Source organism: Prorops nasuta, unplaced genomic scaffold, assembly GCF_024137725.1.
Source record: "Prorops nasuta isolate Cenicafe-Biocafe unplaced genomic scaffold, Cenicafe_Pnas_1.2 PNAS00016, whole genome shotgun sequence".
In the NCBI taxonomy this organism is placed as follows: Eukaryota; Metazoa; Arthropoda; class Insecta; order Hymenoptera; family Bethylidae; genus Prorops; species Prorops nasuta.
In genome coordinates this window covers 6,153,870-6,168,552 of record NW_027116813.1, presented here as the reverse complement: position 1 = coordinate 6,168,552, position 14,683 = coordinate 6,153,870, and the positions used below count along the sequence as shown (strand labels likewise).

Genomic DNA, 14,683 nt, shown 5'->3' with positions numbered 1-14,683 from the left:
GCCGTAGCGACGAACCATCCGGAATGACGTAGACTGACGCTCTCCTCGGTGCTCAGGGAAACGAGATTCTTCAGAGTGCTGGTAATACCGACGTTTCTGCATCGGTCGATCTCGATACCGTTCAATTCATAACGAATCTCGTCGAAGAGAAAAGCCGCGGAATTGCAGTCGAGCGTAACTGTATCGTCGTTGGTGGCGCTCGCGTCACGCGTACCCTCCACCAGCTGGCCCTCGACGTAGAGATAACTCTCGCACGGCAGGAGTATCAAATCTTGCTGCTGTATGGGAATGCGAATCTCGTCGCTGTTCGCCAACGAGGCGTTCGCATACGGATTGTAGGCATGCATCTCCATTTTCGTGATGCGATTGTCGTAGGTCAGCCGTGCGGTGACGTTCAAGGGATCTGCCATTGTTCCACTATGTACTACCTTCGCCCAATCTCTTCACGGTGAATCCCAATGATTGTAAAAATTCGATATTTCTTCTCGTTAGCAGGAAGCTCCTCTTGTCGCGATTTTCACTCCGAGCCGGTGTATTCGACTCCACGTAGGACGAACGACTAGCGAACGTTTCATCCAGTTTCACCGCTTTATAATCCTCGCTACTACTTTTGTAAATTAACATTTCTTAATGTGTAATCTTATGGTAATTTCTTCACGTCCAAAGTCTACGAGACGATCGTCCTGATCGAGGATACGTAACGTGAGACGGTCGATTACTCTAACGATGACCGGTAGATAAATGACGGTTTTCGGTGCCTCCGAGATTTTATAGCCCGGTGGTACGCTGGGAAAGAACTCGTGAATAATGTGTCGTGGTCTACCGTTGGTGTACGCACCACCCGCAATGTTGCACTCGATGCGTAGAATATTTGTTTTCACAATGTCCACGGTATCGTCGGATTCAGCCTGGACGTTCGGCTCGATCACGCGATTCGACGAGAAGCCCAGTAGCGAGCCAATGTTATTCGGTTTTCCAAAGTCAATCGAATATTTACAGAATATTTCACTCTTCAGTGTATTGTTATTCGCTCGTAGAAGAATGACGCTGTCAATGTTGTCTTTAATTTCATGTCTCGCAGAAATTTCAGACTGGAAAAATTCATTTATGGCACTCAACTCGTAACAGCCTCTGGGTATCGTCAGCACCTTATCGTTATCGTAGTAAAACTTATTATTCGTCTCGTCCACATTGGCTATCGAGTTGAACGTTTGCATGTCCACGAGACCGATCTCGTAGCGATCGTCTTGCAGATTGATGGGGGGAAAGAAATCTGAATTTAATACTGATTTACGATCCGATAATGTCACGGTGAAAGACATTTTTGTTTCAAAGTATCTGTTCTCGCAGGAATTTCACGCACAACTGACCGCAATTGCTTTTATCGTACGATTGATATCGATCATGATTGTAGTAGATTGTAACGTTAGGGCCAAAGTAACGCACACATTCTTTCGGCGGTTTCAAATTTCCGAAGGAATCAAAGTATAGGACGATGTCGTTACGCTTGACGTAGGCTACCCAGTGGGTACCAGGACCGCATTGATCGTCGAGATTCACGATCGCGCACTCGTTGCACCGCGGCCCGTCTAGCGGCAGAGATGTGCGCATAAAGACTCCACGGAAGTATGGTATGCGTCGGCAGATGAGTGCCAATTGTACGTTACTAGTAGGACCTGAATCCGGGAGAGCATCGCCACGACGAAATTTTCCCTCATTCATTTTCTTCCTCGACCGTTTTTTTGTCGTTTTTTTTTTGTTTTTTTTTTTCCACGGATACCCTCTCCGACGACTCGCTTGTACGGTTTCAGATAAAGACCTCTACCTCTCTCGCGCGACGCTTCCATCGCGCGATTGTGACGTTGCATTTCCCGCAATCGTTCTCTCTCAGCTTTTGCACGGTTTACAGCACTCGCTATACCCGATGCTCCACCTGCCAATGCTCCGACTGCACCTAGTAGTGGAAGTATAGGTATTATACCACCCCGTTTCCTCGGCATTCGAATTCTTCTCTTCCTCGTAATACCAATTTTTTTCTTGTTGTTGTTGTTCTTTTTTTTAGCCGCTACTGCTTTCTTCATCGCAACAATATTATGTAATCCCAAGCCAAGTTTACGCTTAGCATTCATCGATGCCCATACGGCTGCGGCGACCGCGCGTTCACCCAAGGTCGCGTCTCTTGCGTTAATACGTTCACGCGCTCTCCTCGCTAGCACTTTATCGGCCTGATGACGCTCCGGTAGATCCTCGTTGTGCCAATATGCTAAGTCGTGATCGAGGCAGGCCTCGTCCAGCGGATTTATACCACGATCGCCGCGCTCCAATCTTTCGCGAAGTCGAGTGCCGGGTCCGCAATAATTGTAACCGGGCACGTGCAGCTCAAATGACAATTTTTTCAAGACTTTATTGAAGAACGATCCAGACATTTAGAGCAACTGCTTCTCTTGCTGACAAACGTAACAGTCTTTTATCCGTCTCGGTGGTCCGTCGTGGTGAGTGGTATCAGGTAGATTGTAGTGTTGCAAACAATATTGATATTGCTGCACATCCGAGTCCGCGCGAATGTGCCGAGGTAATCTTTCCCACACACTCGCGATACTGTCTGGAAAGTACTCGAGCAATACGATCTTCGGTATGTGTTCGAGCTGATGATTCGTCAAGTTATGCAGGGAATCGACGACGACTAGCATGAACGCCATCGTAATGGCAACTGACCGAATAGTTCCGTGAATCGCGAAATATAAATGAACGATACGGCTGTTGCCGAAGGTCAATAGCGAGGATGCATTTCGTGAAGCACGTGCCGACTATTCGCGTGACAAATTTGGATGCTCACAATGCTACCGCGCAAATAAAAAAAAAACGTCACGGATCGCTATTACCATCTACGATACGCTGCATAGTTTGCGGTCCGTCGAATTGCGGTAAGACAAACGTGCTGCTGAGCCTCATAGAGAGTCCGCACGGTGTGAGATTCGAGAACCTGTACGTCTACTCGAAATCGCTGCAGCAACCGAAGTATCGATATCTGGAGCAGCTTCTGCAGGAAACGGAGGAAATCGGTTACTTTCAATTTTCCAACAATTGCGAGGTTGTGAACGTCGCGGATGCAAAGCCGAATTCCATTTTCATATTCGACGATGTGGCCAACGACAAGCAGGACAATATAAGGGACTACTTTTGCATGGGTAGACATTCCAACATCGATTGTTTCTACCTCTGTCAGACTTATGCGAAAATACCGAAGCATCTGATACGAGATAACGCAAACTTGCTAATAATATTTAAGCAGGATGGAACTAATCTGAAGCATATTTTCAACGATCACGTCAACAGTGATATGTCGTATGAGAAATTTCTCACATTGTGTTCGACCTGTTGGAGTCGCGATTACGGTTTCCTAGTAATAGACAAGGATAGCTCTCTGAGGAACGGTCGTTATCGCAAAGGTTTCAACGAGTACGCCACGATCGAGTGAACGGTCTTGTCAGGCCGGTAAGGTTTCGACCTTGCCGGTAAGGTTTCGGCCTTGTGAATGTCGATAATCATGCCGGTAAGGTTTCACGATCACGGCCTTGAGTGTCAGTTTGATACTGGAGCGCAGGCTGTTCGGATCACCGTGTCAGGTCGGTTAAAACCCGTGTCGGTTCGGGGAGAATACAGCATCGCAACAGGTCGGTTAAAAACCGTTCAATTCGGGGGAAAGCTGTTTTATACAGCATCGCGATGGATGAAAAATCGCTTCTGAAGAGGATCGCCAAGACGAGCGAGGTGATTCGCGACAAGCATCGTGCCTTGAAATCGGAGAAGGCGATAATGGAGAGCAGTTTGAACGAGACATTCAAGCCGATAGTCGAACCATTGAAGAAACTCGTTTCGCAAACGGAGGATAACACAAATAATAATAATAATAATAGTTCGTTTGTCAAATACAACGATAAATTGAAGAGGGGAGCCTACTTCACATCGACACCGCATAAACGAGCAAAGAATCTTAGTAGTAGTAATATTAGTGAAACTATTACGAATCCATTGGATTTCATGACCGACGACGACGACGACGAGTCTTCTATAACCGATCAACCGTCGCCCGATTCAAAAAAAAGTTTGCTAGAAAAATTAAATGTTGATGAAAAACAGGAACCAGGCTTGTTTCAACATGTCTTTCAACATATTAAATTACATCCGATCCCTGGCAAGTATATTAAATTACTTCTGACTGATAGGGAGAACTTGATTGATCATGCTTTTGGACCTCGTTATGAAGATGATCAACTGACGCTTGGTAAATGTAAATTTGAAATAAGTCATGAGGGAGATATTATTCTCGATAAGAAGTTATACACCGGTACAAGAGGTACTTATGAACTAATTTTCATGAGAGAACCCAATCGAGCCATTATAGAACCCGACGATTTGGAACGATACAAGAGTATTCTCAATCAAACTAAAGCGCATAAACTGTTAAACGATAGTCTAAAACAAATCAAAGGTAATAGAGGTGCAAAATATACAGAAATTATGAAACCATTGCTATTGGGAAAACCTATTTTACCACCTTATCGGTTACCATCAACATCACGCGCAAGAAAATCGTCAACTTCTGACGCGTCAACATCGGGCGCAAGTAAACCGTCTAGCGCAAGTAAACCGTCGGGCGCAAGTAAACCGTCAGGCGCAGCATCAACAGCATCGAAAAAAAGGGGTAAAGGACTAATGCGTGTCACCGAGGGACCAATCAACTACGTACATTGGAACGATCCGAATGAATTGATCGAACGTTTGAGACTTTTGATCGCGTCGGTGGCTGCCGGTAATACGAGTCATCACAACGAGATACAGTCGATAATCGAGGAGTTGCGCGAGGAGGATCTCATCGTATAAAGAAAGTTGCACGTTACACTCTTACCTCAGTGTAATATCAACGTCTTTCGGTAGTACGAGGTAAAAAAAAAAAAAATTAAATGTCTGATTCCTGCTGTTGTGAAATTTGCATTTGTTTAACATACATCGTAGAATGTTTACTCTCGACATTACGAGCCATCAAAAAGAGGAATAATAGCGAGGAAAAAGAGACTGATTTTTGAAATACAAAGTAGTGCATTTGAAATGTCGATAAATAAATTTGGAATTGGACTGGATGGTGAGAGTAGGAAACACGAACCCAATTTAGAGCATTTACTGCTTGAATTCAAGCAATATCTGACAATGGCATTGAATACACATAATGAACAATTTGAGAAAAAGATGGACCAAATTTTTCAAACAATTTGCGAAAAATTGGATGATAAAGTGAGTAAAAGAGATCTGGAAAGAGCAATACTTAGCAACACTTTTCATTAGGAATTTCGAAAAAAAAAAAAAAAAAAATGAGCAAAGAAAAGATACAGTTGGTGGAGGAGCTCCACGCACCGGCGAGGATAAATTTTCCACGCAGAAGAGTCATCGTGCGCGGCTTCGACGATCTCTGGCAGGCCGATCTTGTTGATATGCGCAATTACGTCGATGCGGGTCACCAGTACATTCTCACTGTAATCGATACCCTCTCAAAATACGCTTGGGCGGTGGCATTGAAGACCAAGAGCGGCGGAGAAGTGACGACGGCAATGACGAGAATCCTACTGAAGGACGGCAGATGTCCGAAAAATTTACAGACCGACAACGGCAAGGAGTTTTACAACAGTGACTTTCGGGCGTTGATGAGGAAACGCGGGATAAATCACTACTCGACCTACAGCGTGATGAAAGCGTCGATAGTCGAGCGCTGGAATCGTACGTTGAAGACGGAAATGTGGAAACGATTTACGTTGAACGGTAATTACAAGTGGCGCGCTATGCTGCAAGAGTTGGTGGACGCGTACAATGCGCGAAAGCATCGTACCACGGGAATGCGTCCCGTGGATGTGAAACCCGAGCATGCAGATAAGCTACTCAAGACAGTATACAGTAACATCAAGGTCGCAGGTCGTGCCAAGTTCAAAGTCGGCGATTTCGTACGAATCAGTAAATACAAGCAGATGTTCGCCAAAGGCTACACGCCAAATTGGACGACCGAAATATTCGAGGTGGCGAAAGTGCAGAGTACCAATCCCGCTACGTATCTCCTCAAGGATTCCAGGGGCACGCAACTGTTGGGTGGATTTTACGAATACGAGCTTTCGAAAACCATCAATCCCGATGTGTATCTGGTGGAGAGAGTATTGCGCAGAAAGGGCGAAAAAGTGTTCGTTAAGTGGCTGGGATTCGACAGTACGCACAATTCCTGGATAAATAAGAGCAATGTTTTATAAAAACTTTTATTAAGATGTATCAAAATATAGAATAAATACATAAATAACTAAATAAAGCGAATAAATAAAAACAATAAATAAATTATAATTTTAGACTATAATGTCCCCAGGGTAGAGTCGCCGTGGTGTCGGGTGTAACGAAACGCTTGTCGTCGTACGGACTGAGGGCGACCTTCCGCTGACTGATCGAGAAAACTCGGTGCAGCTTCGATCTTATTAAATTTTGACTGCGAGACTGTACGGTGAAATTGTTCAAACAATCCTTGTAGTCGTCAAATGTTATATTTCTATCGATAACGTAACCTTTGACACCTTTGGCTTTTTTGGTAATTCTCGCACAGTCCTGCACCTTGAAAGTATACATTTTTGCCCTCAGTCCTACGAACTCGGTCATGATACGACCATTGTTCTCGTCCTTCATCAGACCGGGTATCTTTTTGTTGACGCGTGGCAAGTCATACCGATTATCGTCAGGATAATCGCTGGTGTCGAATCGCGCGAGATCGCGTTTCATGACCGAGTAAACGTCGTCGCACTCGACACTGTATATCAGACTGTCCGTGTCGGTATACATCGCTCTACATTTACCGCCGAATGTAGGAAGCATATAGTCATAGTGAAATTCATACAAGCAAATTTTTGAAATATCTAAAATACTCATTCCCACGTAAATGGGTTTATCAAATTTCGCGGACAATTTCGATAATTGAATCGCGACCAAATTCTCCTTGAAAATCGCGAGACTGTGAAAATTCGGTTTGGAAATCAGGCTTTCCGCCCCGTATCTTCCCTCCCACTTGGTTGCGAGCCTCACGTCAACTCTATTCCTCACGTTCTCCATTGTTTTACCGAAAACCGCGTTGTTCATCAATTTGAAGAGATTCTTCTCAAATTCATTGGTGGACGCGGTGCGCAAACGCGTGTTCAGCTCGATGTAATCGCGTAGCCAGGTGGACTGTTGAAACTTTAAACCACGATGTATACGCTTCAGTACCAGTCCATTACGCATACATTGTTGCAGAGCGCGATAATGTATTACGTAACGGGTCTTATCGTTTAAAGTGGCCAGCAGCTTCTCCTGGCTAGCGCCCGGCGGTTTCTCGCGCACCATGCAGAACGGTAGGTCCGCGTGTTTGTCGTGAAGCTCGCGCGGATACTCCAAATCGACCTCCAAAATATAACCCTCGGGATGATCCGTGGGTATAGCGGAGACATCGAGATTGGCAGCGTCCTCGATCCATAGGAATCCATGGGTGGGCAGCGGCTGACACATTGCCCACCCATACAGATTGTTTACGTCGTAATACATGAGATATTTCGACGGTTCCGCCGGATCGTAGTCCCGCATGTACCGATTGTTGGCCCTCTCGTAACGATGGGAGCACTGACTCAAACCACCGCGTATACCGCGCTCTACGAACAGCAACATATCCACGTCCGTGAAAAGCTCCAGCCTGATTCCCGTATGCTTCAACATCGCGTCCCAGGTGAAGCCCGGTAGCGTATAATAATGGGCTGGATCCAACTCATAATTTAGCATGCAACTATCGCGAAAACTTTCGAAAACATCGGCCAACAATAGGACATCGGTCTTCAAGTACAGGTCACTGTACTCCCCAAGTGTGCGCATGTGGAATTTGGTCCATACCTCTACGGCATGATTGTATGCTTCCTCGCTGATATCGCTGTCGGTCAGTCTGTTGTGAAACGACTGGCGCGGTGGTAAAGCCGTCTCTTCCAATCTAGCCGCACTATCTACATAGTCGTAAGGAAAAATACCTTTCCTCGTAAGCAAGTCGAACTGCTCGACGCTCAATTCCGAAAATTGTGACCTCAAATTTGTCAGCTGAGATTCCGCCAAGTACGAGCTCAATTTGTTCAAACTGGAGGCCATAAATTTGAACGAATCGATAAATCTCAACTGTATATTATATTTTCGCAAATATTTGGTAAATGAAATGTATTTTTCCTTATGTACAGGCAGCAGATATACCGATCCCTCGTACAAATTAGCGATCGTCTCGAAGATAAAATGCGAATCATAGCCGGATAAATTGTGAAAAATTACTGGAATGACATGCGAATCTTTGAAATTTAAATTACAATTATTGTGAGCCGGTCCTCTGTATCTGCCGGTCAGATGATCGTGATCGCGAATTCGTAGTTGATTCGGAAGAAACGGCTTTTTGCATATATGACAATTGGGGTCATTATAGTGACGCAATTGTTCGCTAAGACTAAGATTATGCATGGGCACGATAGTACTTAGCGTCTCGCTCGCGATGCGCGCAATGTTCTCGAGCTCGCGTACGAACCATTCGATGCAGTCGGCACCCCGACGAGCGTCGTACCTCGAGAGTGACGCATCGCGAGCACTTTTTAAATAATAGCCTACACTAATAGGTTCATGTCTCTGATAAATATCACTACTACTACTACTACTGTTCGATTGTTCAACTTTCAATAATATGCACTCGAGATCCGCGTATACGACGAATGGCGCTCGTTCCCCATTTTTGATGTTCTTGAAGGAAACCCAGCGATCCTCGGCTTTGCTCGGCAACATCAAGCGGAGATTATCGTTGAGCTGCGCGCAATCCTGCTCGTGCGACTCGAGCCTCTCCACTGTGCGGAAGTAGTGGAGACATCTAAAAAATTTAATATAAAACATATGCAGTTATATTTGTATTTTTTCAGTATTATTATTATTATTAATACATACCGATCGCATACATAATGAGCATTTTCTCTCTTGGTGAATTGGCTTCGCACCAGTCTCGAGAGATTCCTTATGCACATAAAATGTGCAGCTCCCTGTTCATCGTTGACGAGAAGAAGATTAGCATGCCTCGATCTCTTCTTCTTCGTCACCTGAAGAGGCACAATTTTTGCGTCGCTATTTTGCTCTTCATTCTCCAAGGTGAAGATGTTCACCGACACGTCGTTATCCACCTCGAATTTCGGAATCTGTTTTAGCGTAGTCGGAAAGGTTAGGCTACCGACGTCTAAAACCGTCCGAAAATGTGGATAAGAGGACGTACGATTTGGATGAGCCGTAGGTTTCGCTGGATAGAGTGCCGCCGTCACGGACCACGCGAAACATGCATTATCACTGGTTTCTAAATTTATCAGAGCTTTCCTACTCGTGATAGCGGATGGCAGATTAATTTTACAACCCGCGTGCAACGGGTTAAAACGATTAATGTTAACTAGTAAATAATGAATTTTGTGCAAAGTCCATCCACTATCACGCTCTTGAAATTCACTTAATTTTTGTATAATAACGTCTAAAATGTTTTTCCTATACCAATCACTAAAATTATCAGTCTTATACAATGTAGCATTAGTCGTACTAATGTTTTTATCATCACTCTGGTCCTTAGAGATGAATTGTCCGTTAAATACACAATTAACCTTAACACTATTTGCACTAACAAATACCTTATCTATACGCGTACGCACTAATACTTCCGCGTCTACTAAAAAATCCTTAGGCTCTATATAATTACTATTAACTACCATGCCGCTGCATATTCGACTTCGAAACGCTGAATCAAGCTCCTCCCAGGTAAGTCCTTGTACGTCATTGCTACAACCAGCCCCTGATTTAATATAATTCAATTCTCTCTGCGCTCGTAGCAACAGACACTTTATACACGCGATTTCGGCGAAATTCTTCTGACGCGTTCCAACGGGTAAAGCTTGATCCGCGCTGCTCAATCGTCGAATATGCTCGCGACATTCCAGTACCCACGCGTCGTACTCATTCGCACTATTAATTGTAAAAAATTTTCTTCGCAATTCCGTCGACATTTTGTGTGTTTCTTAAAGAAATGACTATGTCATACGGTGAACAACAACAACAATAAATTAATAATTGCGAATGCGTCTCTCGCGAAGAGTAACGCTTATATATATCGAATAGAGAATGGAAGTAGGGGTATCTACACATCCCATTGTTTCGTCTGAGATGCATACTGACATTGATATACATTGTTTTTTTTTTTTTTCAGAAGTCTTTTATTCCTTTATATATTGATCATATACAGATTTCATATAGTAGACATTTTGCAGTGAACATATACCATAATGATTCATACACTTGGGTAACGGTGGTTCGAAATTTTTACTCCATCCAAGACTAAATTTACCCCACTCACACTCCTTCGCATTGTATATATTTTCTAAGTTGCAAATTTTTCTCAACCAATCATATTTCTCCCGTCCTTTCACGAAAATCCAATCCTCTCCCTCGTACGACGTTACATACTTTCTTATTACATCTTTATGCTTGTAATAAGGTGAATGACCGTCGGTCCAATTGAATCCATGTCGATTAAAATAAAGCCAACTTTAAAAAAGAAAAAATTATATACAAAACATTACATTTTTAAAAAAAAAATACTTACTCGTTCTGTTCTCTCTCGAGATCGCTCAACCAAGCTTCTTGAAATGGTGGTGAAAATACATTGTGATACACTTCATTATCACGCAACACCGCAAATTCTTTAACTATAAAACTCTTGTCGGTCAATACAAAACCTTGAAAATCAACGAATGTCGGTGTCATTATCGTCAGTCGCTCGATGCAATACTGAACGATCTTTTTTTTTTTTGTTACATTTAAGAAAGTTTAATGTTTTTTTTTAGGAGGGGATATTTTCTAAGAATTTTTTTCCCATTGTTAGTTTCTTCGGAAAAAAATATCTTCCAGAGATTAAGACTCCTTATCGAATGTATTTTTTTCCCATTGTTAGTTTCTTCGGAAAAAAAAAATATCTTCCAGAGATTAAGAAACAATGGACTCCTTATCGAATGTAACTTTATATTTTTAAAAAATCTTTCTCTCTCTACGGAGATATTTCTTCGGAGATGCTTCATTTCAGTTTTTATCTTCGTCGAGAATAGCGCAACAATGCATAGAATAACTCACATAATGGATATAGAAGGTTTCTTAGTTTATAAAAAAGAACTTAAATATAAAGATATAGCTATAATTGATTTAAAAAGTAATCAAATTTCTTACGCATCTTTTCGTTTGCGTGACAGTATGAAAAACCTTAGTGAAAAAGACAAAAAAACTGTGTGGTTTTTGCTAAATATGGTGCATGGTATAAAATACAGTGATACGGGATTCGAGAAATACGAGCAGGAGGATGTGGAAGATTTTATTAGAGGTTGCCTAACGTGCGAGAATCCCGTAGTAGCCTACAAGGGAGGGAACATTGAAAAAAATCTATTGAATAGGATGAATGTGGATAATATTAATTTAGAAGTGTATGGTTGCCCTAAGTTTAAGGATTTAATTGAATTATATGATTTTGAAAAAACACCGTGCAATTTACACGTTCGAGAGAAGAACTTGAACAATGAACGTATCCACTGCCCGTACGAGGAGGTGTCAGTTTTTGCCAAGTGGATACAATCAAAAATGTGACTCTTTAAAATTCATCGGAGGAATAAAGAGGGGAAAACAAGTCCTCGCAGCCTCATTCAATGTTACAACATCGTCGGTGACAGTAAGAAAAAATGAGCTGCGAAAAGTGTAAATTAATCATGATTCAAGAGGATATTGTTCCTCTTTCACCCACTCTTCCCAGAGAATTGACAGAGGAATACGTCAATCGAATTAACGATTTCTTCAATCGTTACTTCGAAGAGTATGAACGGAAACTGCACCATTATTTGCATAAAAACTGTAAGTATTTATTTAATATTTTTATATTTATTATTTGTTTGTATTTTTTTTTCTTCAAAAAATAAAGTGAAGAAAGACGAAGAGACTGAGGAAAAAGATATTGAGTCAAAGGAGACGAAGAAGGAAGAAGATAAAGAGGAGAAAAAAATAGAGGAGGAGGAGGAAAAAGATATTGAGTCGAAGAAGGAAGAAGAAGAAGATAAAGAGGAGAAAAAAATAGAGGAGGAGGAAGAATGTAAGTATTAACTTTATCTTTTTTACCTTTTCATAATTATTACCTGTTTGTATTTTTAAATTAAAGTGAAGAAAGACGAAGAGACCGGGGAAGATATTGAGTCAAAGGAGATGAAGAAGGAAGAAGAAAAAAATAAAGTGAAGAAAGACGAAGAGACTGAGGAAAAAGATATTGAGTCAAAGGAGACGAAGAAGGAAGAAGATAAAGAGGAGAAAAAAATAGAGGAGGAGGAGGAGGAAAAAGATATTGAGTCGAAGCAGACGAAGAAGGAAGAAGAAGATAAAGAGGAGAAAAAAATAGAGGAGGAAGAATGTAAGTATTAACTTTATCTTTTTTACCTTTTCATAATTATTACCTGTTTGTATTTTTAAATTAAAGTGAAGAAAGACGAAGAGAAACAGACCGGGGAAGATATTGAGTCAAAGGAGATGAAGAAGGAAGAGGAGAAAAAAATAGAGGAGGAGGAAAAAGATAATGTGTCAAAGCAGACTAAGAAGGAAGATGAATCACCAAATTTCTTTTTCTTTTATTATTAAATTTTTATAGAATAGTTTAAAAATTATTGTAGAAATATTATTAAAAATATATATTAATTTTATTTAAAAAACTACAACGATTGTTCAACTAGCAAACCCCTGCTCCTCAACCTTGAATTCACGTGAAAAACGTTATCATCCAAAGTATGGACGAGGTAGTAGAAGAGGAGGAGGAGGCTGTTAATAGCTATTGTGAAGTGGAGAAATCTAATACGTATTGATAGAGAAAATAATAATAATTATACATTTCGTATTGAGCTTACATCTCTACCATTCTCAGTCTACCGAGTTTGCTTGACGTGACAGTTTCAACAAGAAAAAAATGGGTGCAATTAAATTGTACAGATTAACTACTGAACAAAATATTGAACAAAATATTGAAAACATTCAGAATATGGATGAATTTGTGGAGGAAGAAGAAGAAGAAGTAGATTTGGAAGGAGATTGGGGTGAAGTGAATAACAACGCGTTGACCGCGATTGTCAGAATGTTGAGGAAGAAGCTTCAGCGGCAAAAATCAACATCAAATATTGATGATGATGATGATGATGATGATGATGATGATGATGAGGCTAATCTATTAGATTATAGTAGTGAAGTAGAGTGGGAGCCAGAAATTTGGGAATAAATTTCTCCAGAAAATATAATACGGTTCGACGAGGATAATGACGTTCTCCAGCTACTGTCGAATTCATTTACGGAAACCTCCAACAATCGGTAAGAATCGATGAAAAAAAAAAAAAACTATCAAGTGCTTGGATAAGTAGTATAATTTTTCCTAATTTTTTTTTTCTCGTAGATGATACCGCTCCTACTACTGCTACTCTCACTACCACTTCATTTTTATAATATTTTATTATTATTAAATTCAATTATAACTTTTTTTTTTTATGTATGTTATTAAAAATATATTTATAAATTTTAATTAAAATAACAAAAAAATATCGTTCATTTCACAACCTCAAAATTCTATTTCTCCTTCTCCTTCTATTATTATTATTATTATTAACGTTCGTCGTATCAGGTCTCTATTGAAATTCTCTTTGACTGCGTTCCGCTTCTCGGATAGGAGGCTAATATGTTTTGATAAAGAGTTAACTAATATGTATTGATAAAGAAAGGTATCTGACTAACTAAAATGTACGTGCGTAATCGGTCAGTTCATATTTCATTGGGAGATCGTTTTGCATCTGAGCGACTAGTGACGAAAAATCTTGAGATCATTTTAACGCTAACAACGACAGTGACAATGTTCCGTGCTACATCTAAAAAACGAGACATTTTTAAGGATAATCCTGATTTTGATGCCTTGATTGAAGTGCTTGTGGGGATAATAAGTGAAATAGAGGAACAAATAGAGGAAGAGGACGAAGATTTGTTGAGGAATCCGGAGGATATTCCTGAATTTAGCGCCTTGGTTGAAGAACTTGTGGAGATAATGGGTGAAATGGAGGAAACAGTGCAAGAGGAAGAAGATTTGATAGTAATTGTTGAAAAACTAGTGGAGCTCAGAAATCGAATACAAGAAGGGCTAGAGCAAGCGGAGCAAGAGCAGGAGGAGGAAGATGAGGAGGAGGAAAACGAAGAACAACATTAATTCAAATATGTTTTTGAAGAGAGAAATTTTGGAGGCTGCGCAATCTGAGACTTTCGTCACGGGGGAACACAAGTTACGAGCCTGAGGTACAACTTACTTCGTCACGGTGGAAGCAAGCAAATACATATATATCATCAGTCAATAATGTATTTCAATAAAGAGGGTTTTTTATGCCGAAAGGCTTTTTCCCTTCAATTTTTTTTTTTATTTAATTACCTCTCCATCAATCCATAACAATTTCCCTTTTTATTGAATAATAACAAAATGGGAATTATATCGCTCAAATACCTATAAAATTTTTATTAAGAAAAATATTTACATTTTAAA

The 14,683-nt window shown here is 41.0% G+C and overlaps 1 protein-coding gene across 1 annotated transcript; it reads left to right on the top strand.

The window, feature by feature from the left end:
• The first annotated feature begins 12,299 nt into the window (after positions 1–12,299).
• Positions 12,300–12,835, top strand: LOC136779350 (uncharacterized). Its single transcript, XM_066736878.1, has 2 exons — positions 12,300–12,535; positions 12,602–12,835. Exons 1-2 carry the CDS (start codon positions 12,334–12,336, stop codon positions 12,757–12,759), a joined length of 360 nt encoding a protein of 119 aa, XP_066592975.1. The 5' UTR covers positions 12,300–12,333; the 3' UTR covers positions 12,760–12,835.
• The last annotated feature ends 1,848 nt before the right edge of the window (positions 12,836–14,683 follow it).